This window comes from Callorhinus ursinus, unplaced genomic scaffold, assembly GCF_003265705.2.
Source record: "Callorhinus ursinus isolate GAN/ISIS: 27379988/994484 unplaced genomic scaffold, GSC_fseal_2.0 scaffold13, whole genome shotgun sequence".
Classification (NCBI taxonomy): Eukaryota; Metazoa; Chordata; class Mammalia; order Carnivora; family Otariidae; genus Callorhinus; species Callorhinus ursinus.
Window position 1 is genome coordinate 1610804 of NW_027397075.1, and position 14004 is coordinate 1624807.

A 14004-nucleotide genomic window follows, 5' to 3' on the forward strand; every position below is an offset into this window, starting at 1 on the left:
TTATTTATTTATTTAAGATTTTATTTATTTGACAGAGAGAGACACAGGGAGAGAGGGAACACAAGCAGAGGGAGTGGGAGAGGGAGAAGCGGACTTCGCGCCCAGCAGGGAGCCTGACGTGGGGCCTGGTCCCAAGACCCTGGGATCATGACCCCAGTCGAAGGCAGACGCTTAACCACTGAGCCAGCCAGGTGCCCCTGAGTGTTTATTTTGAAACGTTTGCGGCTTCTTCCAAACTGTGTATCCCAGAAGGAGAAAGAATCATTTTGGAGCCCCCGTAAACAAGTTATAAGAGTTAGGGTGAGTCTGGGCACCTGGGTGTCTCAGTCGGTTGGGCGTCTGCCTTCCACTCAGGTCATGATCCTAGAGTCCTGGGATCGAGGCCGCTGATCCGGCTCCTTGGTTGGTGGGGAACCTGCTTCTCCCTCTGCCCCTCACCCCCGCTCCTGTGCACGCTCTCTCTCTCTCAAATAAATAGATAAATAATCTTAAAAAAAAAAGGGAGAGTCATAAAGGTAGCGCCGACTTAAAAAATATTTTTGACTTCTTTTAAAAAATAATCTATACGTAGATTTGAAAAAACAAAGTTGTGTAAGGAGAAAAGCAAGTCTTTCCAGTTCCTAAGGCCCCCTTCAGGGGCAGTTATCGATTTGTTCGGGTCCTTTGAGACCCGCAATTATAAATACCCAAATATAAAAATTTATTCTAAATGGTGAACTCTTATTACAACAGAAATTAGCAAATATCTAGGCCCTTTTCAGTTTTTCATTTTTACAGATTAAATGCCAGAAGGAAGTTACCTCTATCTTTTCTCTTGGTCTCCCCTGGAGCGGTCGATTCTATCGACTCTCTACGTCTCACCCCTTAAGAGGCTCCGCCCCTTCATCCGCCTTCCACCAGGCGCTGTATTTTTTTGGCTCGCCTTTGAAAGTCTCGCGATAGGCCACCCGCTTCCCATAACTCCGTGCGCTCACTGCTCCCGTCCTTTTTCCGCCATCTTTCCGTGCGGGTGAGTATCTCTGTCTGAGCCGCTCAACATCATCCGTTGGCTATCCGGGCCATCCTGCAGTCTGAGCCTCGACTTCGGTGCTGTGTGATGATGCCACGGCCCTCCTGGGCTGAGGATGCTGCCCTTGCGGGGGCTTGGGCAGGCGTAGGGGAGAGTCATGCTGTCCGCCTCACGCTCTGCATTTTGGGGAGGCCGGCCTATGAAGCTCAGGCCGCAGCACTGGCGGGAACCGCAGCTGTCGACCGTTCGGAGAGGCGGTAGCCCCAGCGTGGTCGGCGGCTCCAGGACCTCCCCTCAGTTGGGGCAGCGCCTTGGCTCCGGGCGGCGGGAAGCATCGGGGACGGTGGCCGACGTGGGCTGTGCAGCTTCCCATTACTGCCGCCGCGCTGTAAGCTTAGGAGGCTGAGGCCACTGAGCAGGGAAGACTGCATTCTGCCTGGGATGGCAGTTTGCAGGGCACTAACCTGGGTCTTCTGGGCTCCAGGATTTTCCTTGAGACTTGATCGGGCTTGAGGCAGGTTGGATCCTTAGAGTCGGGGCTTGAAGCATGCTTTGGCCTCCATCCTTAGCTTTCCCAGCGTTACTAGAATGTCTTGCAGTTCGTGCCCATTAGGATGGAGTCGAGTCTGGTGCACGTAAAAAGTTCGTGCTTGCCACTGTGGTACGGTTGTTGTCAGGACACTGTGGTGGCTGGCGCAAGAACGGACGTTCTATTAGTTATGAGTGTTAGTGAAAGTGTTATCTTTTGGATGTTAGGACAAGACTGACGTTGAGTGAGTTGATTTAAAGGACAGTGTTAATAGTACAGGTGCTGCCGGATTTGAAAAGTTTGGAAGACATACCGGTGATGCTCAGGGCCCCGTTCTGAATAACGGACCGACTGTAGGCGATATTGTTTTGGTAGCTGACATTGCGCTGGGGAACCTTTCTGCTTGGAGATAGGACAACTTAATGGTAGAGGCAGAAAGAAAAGGAGGTGTTCCTACTGGAATGATAGGGTGCCTTTTGAATTTGAGAATGCTGGTAAAACCTCTGTTTTTCTCCTCTGAACAGCCATAATGGTGCGCATGAATGTCCTGGCAGATGCTCTCAAGAGCATTAACAATGCTGAGAAGAGAGGCAAACGCCAGGTTCTTATTAGGCCGTGCTCCAAAGTCATCGTCCGGTTTCTCACTGTGATGATGAAGCATGGTAAGTGTGTTGTTGTGTCTTACGTTTTCATGTGAGAATATTAAAGGAATCAGTTGTGTAGAAATGAAGGGTGCAGGAGAGGACTGGGAAGATGGGGGAGCAAGGTGGCAGTCATACTGGGGAGCTAAGATAGTTGAGTAGGGCTGTGGACAGGATAGCTTGGACAGAAGCTATTTTGAGAAAGTTAGGACTGTTGAAAGGAGGAAGTTTGTGACTCTTGCTCTGCTAGTAGTTCGGGAGCTAACCTGGCCTTTCTTTGTGTAGTACCGCAGCTGCAGCATGCCATCCAGCATGCCACTGAACAGGTCCCGAGCTCTTCTAAGGGCTTTGGGATGGAAAGGAGAATTGTTACATGTCTTGGGGCACAAATTAGCCTTTGGGATGGGCAAGGGGAAAATAATCCCCCTGTTAGAATTGTAGAGTGGGTTGTTTTGGGGTGTTGGCCCCTAAGTTTAAAATATTAGGCTCTAAAAGTTTTGATTCAGAGCAACTGTCTTTGCCAAAGCTGATTAGAGAAACAGTCACTAAGATGATGTGAAAGAACCCAGTAGGCCAACCGTGGGAGTACTAGAGCATAAATATTTAGGTCTCTCAAACTCATATCTGCCCTTTAATACAGCCAGTTATTTTCTGTAGGTTACATTGGCGAATTTGAAATCATTGATGATCACAGAGCGGGGAAGATTGTTGTGAACCTCACGGGCAGGTTAAACAAGGTAAGAATTGACTATTTTCCACAACGAAGATTCTTAAGAATTATCAAACATGGTGTTAAACATGTTGTAATTTCCCTTGTAAGACCAAATTTGTGGTGTGCTTGCTCTATCTAGGTGAAAAAGGGGAGTTGATTAAAATCATTAATTTTTGTATCACATTTTGATTGATTTTTTTTCTCCAGGATTGTATTTGATCTAGAATTGTTAGTTGACCTAATGTTTGTGGGGTATGGGCCATCTGAAGGGAGATGCTGGAGGGTGGGGGTGAAAGGAGCACCTGATGGTACTGGTGTTTGAATATTGGATGGTCTGCTGCCTGCCCACTGGCTTGAACTTAATGCCGTCCAAGGGGGGGCTTTAATCCTAGATGTAAATAACTTTGTTCCTTCTCTCTTTTGCTGATTTATGTTGTGTTTTTTGAACTGAATGTGGTTCTCTAACAATATTAATATTTATATTTTTGCTGGTATGGGCTGTATGGGTGTCTGAATTTTGTACTCCCTTTCAGTTTGACTTGTCAGCATAACCTAGGGGATCTATTTGATCTTCTGACTTTGTGGCTTAATTTCCTGCATGTATTTTGGGGATAGGTGTCTGTAACAAGTTAGGGTCCCTGAATTGCTACCCTGCTTTTTGTGTTCAGGTTTCTAGCTTTCAGATTTACAAGGAGCCTGACATCCTGTGGTCCAACACAGATGAGGGGAAAACAGGCCCAGAAATGAGTCGTGGTTAGTGGCAGGGGCCAGATTGATTGGTAAGGTTATTCCCTGGTCCAACAATTTGTTGTACAAAGTTGCTTCCCTATATAGTGAACTTGCTTCATGTGTGGGTGGATACCTAATGTTAGATCAAAACTACTGGGTGTGAAGTTTTTACGAGGGGTTAGAAGAGTTTTCAAGTTAATTTTGAGACTGTATTTTGTTATTGTTAGCCCTTAGACTCCAACGCCAAAGTAGAATTTGGATTCACTATTGTTTCTCACTTTGACCCTTACAGCGTGTTCTTGAAGTAGAAAAGGGTGTGTTTTTTTTTTCCTAATTTTAGGAGTTGGGATCCTGAGATAGGAGTTACGCTCAAAGTCTCCCAACAAGTTGGTAGCCATTGGAGGAGCTGGTTCCAGTACTTAGTTTATAGCGCATCTTAAAACTGTCCTCCATGAGATTGACTTGATGTTAAAAAAACAACAAAAACCCCAAAAAATCTTAGTTGGTTAAGGACTGTGCACCGAATTCCTCTTGAATATTCACTATATATAAAACTTGAGAAATAAACATGAGAAATAAGTTTGAGCCGAGAATTTCCCAAGTGGAACTCATTTATGGCATCCTTATTCTGTGGTAATGTAATTTGAAACATTCTGGCTAAGAGGTAGTTGAAATCCAGACCCTGCTCCTTAGCTGTCTGACCTTTTTTTTTTTTTTTCCAGATCTTATTTATTTGAGAGAAGAGAGAGAACAAGGAGGGCGGGTAGAGGCAGAGGCAGAGGGAGAAGCAGGCTCTCCGCTGAGCAGGGCCCTGAGATAGTGACCTGAGTCAAAGGCAGATGCTTAACCGACTGAGCCACCTAGGCACCCCTAGCTATTTGACTTTGGTTGGGTAAAACAAATTCCAGTTTTCAGTTTCTCTGAAGTTGAGTTTTCCTCCTTTGTAGGACAGTGTTTCCGCAGTTACCTTCATGCAAGAGATGGATATACCCCATACTGTGGAAGTTTAATGGGGCTGAAAAGTAAGGTAGTGTTAGAAATTATATGAGAATTCTGGTTTGGTCTCATCCTAAGATCTGTCTGGTTTGGGAGAGGTTCAGTTCTATTAGCTGAGTGAGGAATTTTGCTGCTGGAATAAATAAAATCCCTGGTGTGGTGGAGTGGAGGCCTCAGAAGAGTCTATTTGGAAAAGGGACTGTATTTCCCTATTCCTATGTCCATATTGTGGGATTGCCCTTGACAGTTGACACTGTAGCTGTTAAGATCAAGATCATGTCATGAAAAGGAGAACCTGAGTGAACCTCTGACTTAGGGGATTTGGGCCATTTTCAGTTGTTTGGGTTCAGATCCGCTTGTGGAAGTGTAACTGTGTTAAAAGATTGAGTAAGTTCTAACCTCATAGTCTCCTTTAGTTTCCTCTTAGGTATTTTGGAACTTGTGTAGATGTGGGCACACAAGTGTCTAACTGCTGTCTTAGTTCTCTGGAGTTTACACTTTAATGGTACTAATCCTAAGTGTTCTCACATGATCCATTTCTGGTGTATAAATAGGAACCTTTCTGCGTTGATACTTACAAGTGTATGAGTGATTTGTAGAGTAGGGATGTGAGCAGGGATGGGGTCATGTTTAGCTCTAATGAAGGAGTCTTTTGATTCCCTCAGCTTTTACTTTGTAAACCCAATTGATCTAGCTAGCAAATAGCCTGCTAGTAGATGTTTGAACGTTTATTGTGTTTTAAGATTTTTATATAACTGAATTAGAGTTGAGTAGAATAGGCTCGGGTAGAGTTCTCACATTGGAAGATAGTTGTTGCTTTGTCACAGTAGCAAACAGGTGGGATAACTAAGAACTCTGCTCTTCCTGCCTTCCACCCATTCTGCCAGATTAGTTTGGAAAATCTTGGCTGGGGTTGTAAATGTATCCTGGTAGTTTGCTGATGTGGAATACCAGTTCTTAGATTTTAGTTTTGTGTCTGGAATTTGTTTTTTAAAAATTCTAATATTTTGCACTTTTAGTTTATAGGTGAAGGACTTGAGACCCTCCACATTCATTTCAGCCTCACTATGTAAAAATATTTTGACTATAATTTTGTCTTAAGGCTTGGTCTCTTAACCTCTTTAAAATCTGGCCATTTGTTCTGGGACAGCTCCCTAGCCCGTAGAGATGTACGCTTTGAACCTGACCTTCCCCTGTATTGCCTTGGGTTCTCCCTCTTCTGTTGACTTTATTTATATTTTTAAATTTAAAGATTTTATTTGACAGAGAAAGAGCATAAGCAGGGGTTTCAGCAGGCAGAGGGAAAAGCGGACTCCTACTGACATGGGGTTTGATCCCAGCACCCTGGATCAGGACCTGAGGTGAAGGCAGATGCTTATCCTGCTGACTGAGCCACCCAGGCACCCCTTCTGTTGACTTTTTTTCTTCTTGCATATTTTTAAAAAAAATTTATTCAAATTCAATTAGCCAAGTATAGTGTATCATTGGTTTTTGATACAGTGTTCAGTGATTCATCAGTTCAGTATAACATGCAGTGCTCACCACATCATGTGTTGACTTTTTAAATAGTTTTTCTCTCCCTAGGCAGGCAATAGTCCTAACTCCAAATGACTTTTTTTTTTAAGGATTTTATTTATTTATTTGACACAGAGACAGCGAGAGCAGGAACACAAGCAGGAGGAGTGGGAGAGGGAGAAGCAGGCTTCCCGCCAAGCAGGGAGCCCGATGCAGGGCTTGATCCCAGGACCCTGGGATCATGGCCTGAGCTGAAGGCAGACGCTTAACGGCTGAGCCACCCAGGCACCCCTCAAGTGACATTTATATCAAGATGGCACAGAATAGTTACCCATGAAATGTTGATTTGGCTGGTTTCTGAATGCTGTTTGTGTACTAAGTTTCTCTGTTATTGGTAAGATGTGAACAATGTTTTCTTTTATGCTTTTACAGTGTGGAGTGATCAGCCCCAGATTCGATGTGCAACTGAAAGATCTAGAAAAATGGCAGAATAACCTGCTCCCTTCCCGCCAGTTTGGGTGAGTCAATTTTCCTCATTTAAAAGAAAATAGCAATGCTAAAGATTGCTGTGGTGCAGTTTGACTTGAGCTGAGTTTTTTGTTTGTTTGGCTTTTGTTATTATTATAGTAGTATTTGTCTCCATCCCCAACCATCTTGACTCAAGGATTAATTGTTACGTGTTGCCACATTTCATGTGCTAGGCTTCAGGTTCTGAGAGACCTGTGAGAGTCCAGGCTAACTGAGAGACAGCAGATTTGTGTCCCCTTAAATGTCTGCTCTTTTGGCTCAGTGCATATAGTTGATACTGTATGTTCATTGTGATCCGGTTTTATGGCTGGAATCACTCCTGAACCCTAGGCTTCTGGAGAAACTCAATTTCTTCATTCTTGGTAAGAGATGGAGTTCAAATCCTTGCTTTCCTAGTTTAAAGCTGTGAGGCCTTGGGTAGCTCATGGCCTTGGTTTCTTCATCTGTAAAAATGGTAATTATTCTCTTAAATTATTTTATCATCTGATTTAATTCTGGTAAAGAACTTCAGTATCTGACACAACACAGTAAGTGCTTATCTGTTTGTGGTTAAGAACTTAAGCCCCCACCCTCTCCCCAATCATATATTTGGTGATGTGGCTGAATTTACTCCCACTTCATGGTTACTGTGTTACAGGTACAGTGCTATGAGTGAGTCATTTCTGATTGCAATTATGATACTGATGTTAATGCCTCAGAGTTGGCATACCACTTTATGTGTCTTACCTCGATCCCCGTAGTAACCCGTGAGGTAGCCAGGCCAAGTGGGATTTCCACTGTCCACCTGACTGTCTCTTTACAGTAGCTTGTCTGTGATCATGTAAGTGGCAGAAACAATTCAGTCAAGTTTATAGCAGCACTTTATTGCTTTAAACTCTGTCTCCTTACCTGAGAACAGAAAGTGGCATTTTGAAATTAAAGGAGTTCAGTCTTCATTTTCAATTAAGCTTAACAGCATTGTTTCTTGGTGTTAGCTGAGGGCAAGGCTGTGTGAGTGTGTTGTGTAGCTGAGGTCTTTGGATTTGGGTGTTTGGGTCCCAGGAGCTATGTCTGCACTGCTGGCCAAGTAGGCAGTATTAGTTTCTGCGTCTTGTTATGGGAAAGCGTCTTAAGCACTTAGGAATGTTGGTCTTTTTCTGTACCAGAAAGCCGCTCTGTGTTGAACTATTTTTAGGAAAAACTCACCAGCATTTTCTTTTTTAACTCTCCATAGTTTCATTGTACTGACAACCTCAGCTGGCATCATGGACCATGAAGAAGCAAGACGAAAACACACAGGAGGGAAAATCCTGGGATTCTTTTTCTAGGGATGTAATACATACTTGCAAATAAAATGCCTCAATGGACTCTGGTGCTTCACTCGGTCGTTTTGAACTTTACAGCAGAGTTAGCAGGAGCATCTGCAGCAGTGTACAGTCTTTGTGTTAACTGGGGAGTGCTGTTTCCCTGAAGTGAACAAGGAAGTCTTGACTTGTGCTAACCCCACCATCCATGTCATGGCTCCCCAGAGGAGGTTGTATCTAGCCCTGGATGGCTGAATCTGGGTTGGGGTCCAGGTAGTGATGCTTTCTCTTCTGGAGTCTTATATTAATCCTGGAAGGAGTGGTGCCTTTCCTGTTTTTAGCTTGACAATACACATTTCATGCACAGTTGTTTACTGTGCTAACGATATGACCTGGCTACAGTTAACTGTAAGTGCTCATAAGGAAGCAGGCAGGAAGCAGACAGCCCACAATCACTAAGATGCATCTCAAAGTAAATTTGGATGGCATGTTAATAACAACATTTTAGCAGTATGTGTTTGTAAGACGTCATTTAGGAAAATGAAACCTCGTTTTAAAAACTAGTTTTTCTGTAAACCTGTCACAAATGTATTCCTGGACTAGAGAAGAATTAGTTTGCTGGGCCACTTCACCTGGGGGAATGCTTGTAAAGACCACCACCACCAGCAGGTGGGGCGGCTTCTGTGAAGTACAGCAGGGCTCCACTGCCCCTTTGTAAGCAGTGCTGTCCAGTAATGGAACAAGAACCACTTTTAGTGGCGATGTAAAACTATTAAACAGTTTGGATTGGTTTTTTAATAACATTTGTGTTCAAAACGATACACTTCTAACATGTTGATAATGGAATTTTACTCCTTGTAATAAGTCTCTGAAATTATGTATACTGTACATTTATTTACACTTAAGGCATGTTTTAATTGTGGCTAGCCACTTTACGTAGCCACATGTGGCTGGTGTTCATGTTGGACAGCACAGGCTAGACTTGATTCTTGGAAGGGCTAGGTCTGGCCAAAGAGAAAGAAAGCTTGGAGGAGAGCCCAGATAGGTCATTGTGCACCTGGCCATGCTATATTTGTCAGGCAGGGGAGTGGGATGAATGGGGGCAGCTCACAGCATTTAGTCATGAAAAGCAAAGTAAAAAAAAAAAAAAGGCCACATTGCAGCCCTGATTCCAAGAAGTCTAACCTCAAATAGGATGTGAAGTGTTAAGAGCTGTTGGATGTATAGGTTTGATTTTTTTTTTTTTTCCCTTTTCAGAAGAGGATACTTTAGGGCGCCTGGGTGGCTCAGTTGGTTAAACGACTGCCTTCGGCTCAGGTCATGATCCTGGACTCCTGGGAACGAGTCCTGCATCGGGCTCCCTGCTCAGCAGGGAGTCTGCTTCTCCCTCTAACCCTCTTCCCTCTCGTGCTCTCATTCTCTCTCTCTCTCAAATAAAATCTTAAAAAAAAAAAAAGGATACTTTAAACTGTTTAGATTGTTTTGGTAACTCATCTAGAAGACGACTTTCTGGTAGGTCAGGCAGTTTTCAACACTCTGGTATCTCAGTCTGGGTAGAGATGTTGAATTTATCACTGCCCTGGTTGTAAAGTGATCTCTGGCAAGTGACAACTTCTGTGGGTCTCCTTGTGTTCGGTAAAAAGAGAAAAATGACTCCGTGGGGATGCTAAGTGAGAGCACACTTGAAACAGCCCAGGGCTGGGTCATGGCAAGCATTCAGTAATAGTAACTGAAAGGGATTACTGTAAGATGTGGGAACTAGCAAGGAATGCCAAGACTGGCCCTAGAGATGTGTTAAGCAACGGCCCCGGTTAGTAGGCCTCACTTGGTAAAATGTTAGAAGAAAGCCAGTTGGCATGTGTATCTGGGTTTAGGGCCTCTCATGTTTGGAAGACCATGCATAATAAACATGGGCTTTAGGGGTTTAACAGACCAGAAATAAAGTTTGCTTTTCTGCTAAGTAGCTTTGATTTCCTCATCTGCATAATGGGAATAAGGGAAAACCTACTTCAAAGTTGTTAGGGGAAAGATGAGATTATGTAAAGTACAGTTAATTAGTACTTGATAGTCATATATACAGTTGAATTTGTCAGACATAGGTGGAGTGAGTCCAGAAGAATCTTCAAAGAGCCGATTGTTGATCGTTTCTGTTAATGTCAAGATTGTAAGCTCTTGGAAGACAGGTCAGGTTTTGTTTACTATTGTATCTCACCCCTAACCTTACTGCTTGTCACAGTGGATGCTTCAGTAAGTACATCTTGATTGAATGAATCTTCATCTTCCTGGGCACTGATACCAGATACTAAAATAGGACAAGAAAATGGCCCCATTTGTCCCCACCATTTAGTGGGGGATCCAATGTCCTTTGAAGTGGTCAAGGGTAGAAAAAAGTAGGTGCTGAGGTAGGGAAAATTGGGTGGCCAGTTGATGGATTTAATAGCACAGGTCCCTTGTGTTTATGGGGAAGCAGATGGCTTTAGCCCATATTTCTGAGACCCAGTAAATAGACCCAGTAAACATGAGCTGTGGGCTGGTTGGCCCAGGTTAGACTCCCAAGGTTTGAGGGTCTGGAGACAGTTTAGGTTCCTCCTGGCAGGAAAACTTGCCTCAGGTATGCTGTGAACCCAGTGTTCCAGCCTGCCACTGCCACAGGCCGGCGGAGGTTAGGGGAATTAGGGTGGTGAGGAGTGACAGCTGCTTGGACCTACCAGATGCACTTTGAGGCAGTGTTAAAAGGGGCCTTAGCACCTATCCAGACCCTGGGTTCTTAACCTAAAATCTATTGACATGTCAGAGACGAACTTTCTGAAAAGAACATGCAAAATTGGTGACAGCCACGCATTTTTCTGGAGAGATTCCATACAGCATAGAGCCTTTGATCAGAAACTGAAAGAAATAGGTCAGAAGAACCACCACACAGACGTCCATGATCAGTGCATCCTGTGTTCTCATTTAGAGGTGGTTTTGCCTTAACCTCTGGGTAATGTGGGTTAACTCTGGTAATGTTGCTAGATAGAAGAGCACGGAGTTCTCTGGGCAAGGGAGAGGGGTCTTGGTCTGGTCAACATCTGAGGTGATTTTTTCACTGAAGGCTAGGGAGTTTCCACTCCTGACCCCAAACAAAGCAAAGCTCTGGGAGATCCCAAATCTGATTCTCACTTGGCTTTCCAGTCTAATCCACTATTCTTCCAAACACCCACCAATCGTAATTCTAAATTGAACCCTTATGTGCCCCACTTCTGAGCCTTTGCTTAAGGCTCCCCCTGCCATCCCTTTTTCCTGTTCCCTGGAGATGTTCCTAAAAAGCCAGCTTAAAAAGTCACTTCTGCCATCAATCTTCCCTCCAAAAGAACATGTACTGTTAATCTTTTCTTCTAAAAATACGAATGCCTTAGTAAGACTAATAGTTTTTAGTGCTTATTGAATTTTACTGTATGCCAGGTGTGGAACTAAGCTTACATACACCACCTCATTTAATCTTGACAATTCTACATCATGGCTACTATTAACTGGCTCTAGTTTTTCAAGTGAATAAAGTGAAGCACAAGAGTTGTGAAACCATTGGTTCAAGATAACTACAAAGTGCCAAAGTCGGTTTCAATGCAGACTGTTTCCTGGTCCTTAAGTTCTGTCTTGCCTTCTGGTCTTTAATGAGTGTAAGATGTTTACCACGTGTAGGCATTTGGGCTACAAGGGTGTACAAACATCTACTCCCTGCCCTCATTGGAGCTTATTAACCTATATAAACTGAGCTCTACACAGGAGAACCTGTGCACGACCATCCCTGTGTGACCAGCGTGTAGTCTCTATAAAAAGTCCTCTCTCCCTCATGGCCCTTGGAGCGTATGCCTTTTTTTTTTTTTTTTTTTTTTTTTTTTGAGAACATGCTTTTAAAAGTGGAATCCTATCTAGCATCTGTGCTATACTATGTTGAGTCCACAGAATTCCTGGACCCAAGAATCAGGAATAGAGTGGGATATAGCATTTTACAAGGTCATTGTCATGGCACCCAGGTCCCCCCTTTTTATGTTTGAATGATCTAATGAGCAATGAAATTGCTGAAGACCACACAAGATAAGCCAAGGGAAGCAGTAAAAAAAAATGAATGCTTATGAGAATGGACTTATCAAATGCTGGCCTCAGTCATTAGCTGTGTGACCTTGGTGAGTTGCCTTGCCTGTGTGTCTGTTTCCTCATCTTTAATATGGGGATAATAGTAATAATAACTGTGATGGTTGTGAAGATCACATACAATGCTTGTAAAGTGCTGGAGTGGTAAATTAGAGCTGTTTGCGAAATACTCTGGTTCTCCCCTTGCTGGGCACATGTACTTTGCAATGTGACCAATTTTGGCCAATGAATTTGCTGTGAATGAACAGCAAGTGATGTCTTACAAGCTGGAGCCTAAGTGGCTAGTGGGAGACTTCTGTGCCTGTTTTCTTTCTGTACCAAGGAGTAGCTGCTCTATTACTCCAGGCCTCAGAGTGGCAATGCAGAGATGGAGCAGTGAGCGTAGGAAGAGCAAGAAGTCCCCTGATGACTTGGATTTGTTACTAACGTACTGATACAAGCAATCTCTGAGATTTAGTAAGGGTTTGCTGAATTACAAAAAAGAATAGGATGGGACCCAGAATAACAAATGGGATTCTTTGGCTGGATATGATGTAGCATTTGTTGTTCCGAATGTGGTTTTTTCCCCATTAACCACCTCTGTCCACCTTCCACGTGTCCACAGGGTCTTAACTATCCCCAGCCCCCAGCCGTTTGACAGATAGTCCCTGAATGGGGCACCTACCTCAAACCAGGTTGAAGATGCCTTAGGATATTTTGAACTTGGAAGATGTGAAGTTTTTCTCTCTAAAATGGTGGAAATTGTAAGGTAAAAATACTGAGTGCTCTTGATTGTCATAATTTCTGCCATGTGGAAAAAGTTACGTGGGATTGTCTATGAGCAGCACAGATAAGCTAGATCAGGTCTTCATGTGTTGGAGTCTGGGCTCTTCGTGAGATGCTGTTCTACCTCTTCCCATGTTGTATTTTGTGAGCAAGAAATAACATTCTCCTCTTTTACTTAAAAAGGGCGCCTGGATGGCTCACTTGGTTAAGCGACTGCCTTCGGCTCAGGTCATGATCCTGGAGTCCCGGGATTGAGTCCCGCATCGGGCCCCCTGCTCAGCGGGGAGTCTGCTTCTCTCTCTGACCCTCTTCCTTCTCGTGCTCTCTCTCATTCTCTCTCTCAAATAAATAAAATCTTAAAAAAAAACAAGAAATCTTAAAAAATAAGAAGTACTTGGTTGAGCTAAAAGTTACTGGTTTGAGCTAAATTCTAGGCATTCGTTTGTAAACTAATACAACTCTAGTTCCAACTCTTTCACTACTGTGCTCTGGGACTTAGTGGGGTTCAATCTTGTCATTTCTCACATGAGGGCTGGGATAGTGGTCCTACCCACTTTAGCAGTCAGTGCAACAAAACAGAAACCCCTCAAGCTAATTTAATTTATTAAAGGATTTAAGGTAACTCACGGAATTTCTGGAAGGGCCAGAGAATTGGTTGGAGGCTTTGCGGCTAGGCATGACGTTTTTGTCCCACCTCTGGCCCATTGTTTGGAGGACTGCTGTAGCTTTGTCTAGACACCACCGCTTCCTCTGTGATCCCATGTCCCTGACATGCTCCTGAGTTCTTTGCCCCTGCCATTTCCAGAAGCTTGAGGTTTCTCTGTCACCCTTACTAGAATAACCTTGGTACTATGGACATTTTGGGTTGGGTAATTCTTTGTTGGGGCAGGAGTGGAGGGGAACCTGTCTTGTGCCTTGTAGGATGTTTAGTAACATTCGTGGCCTCTCCGCTCTAGATGCCACTTGAGACAACCAAAAATGTCTCCAGGCATGGTCACATCCCCCTGCCAGACTCAGTCACCCCAGGCTGAGGAGCAGTGGTCTGTGGATCAGAAGTTCACACCCCCAACTGCAGGCAGGCAGTGCCAGGGCAAAACAAAAATAGGCCTATGTGCCATAGATCTGTATATTTAAAAGTTATAGTTAAAGCTAACAAGCTGTTTAGT

General features: G+C 43.9%; 1 protein-coding gene across 1 annotated transcript; it reads left to right on the forward strand.

Moving 5' to 3' along the window:
- Positions 1 to 987: 987 nt before the first annotated feature.
- RPS15A (ribosomal protein S15a) lies at positions 988 to 8006 on the forward strand. Its single transcript, XM_025855561.2, has 5 exons — positions 988 to 1009; positions 2063 to 2200; positions 2837 to 2916; positions 6564 to 6649; positions 7873 to 8006. Exons 2-5 carry the CDS (start codon positions 2068 to 2070, stop codon positions 7964 to 7966), a joined length of 393 nt encoding a protein of 130 aa, XP_025711346.1. The 5' UTR covers positions 988 to 1009; positions 2063 to 2067; the 3' UTR covers positions 7967 to 8006.
- The last annotated feature ends 5998 nt before the right edge of the window (positions 8007 to 14004 follow it).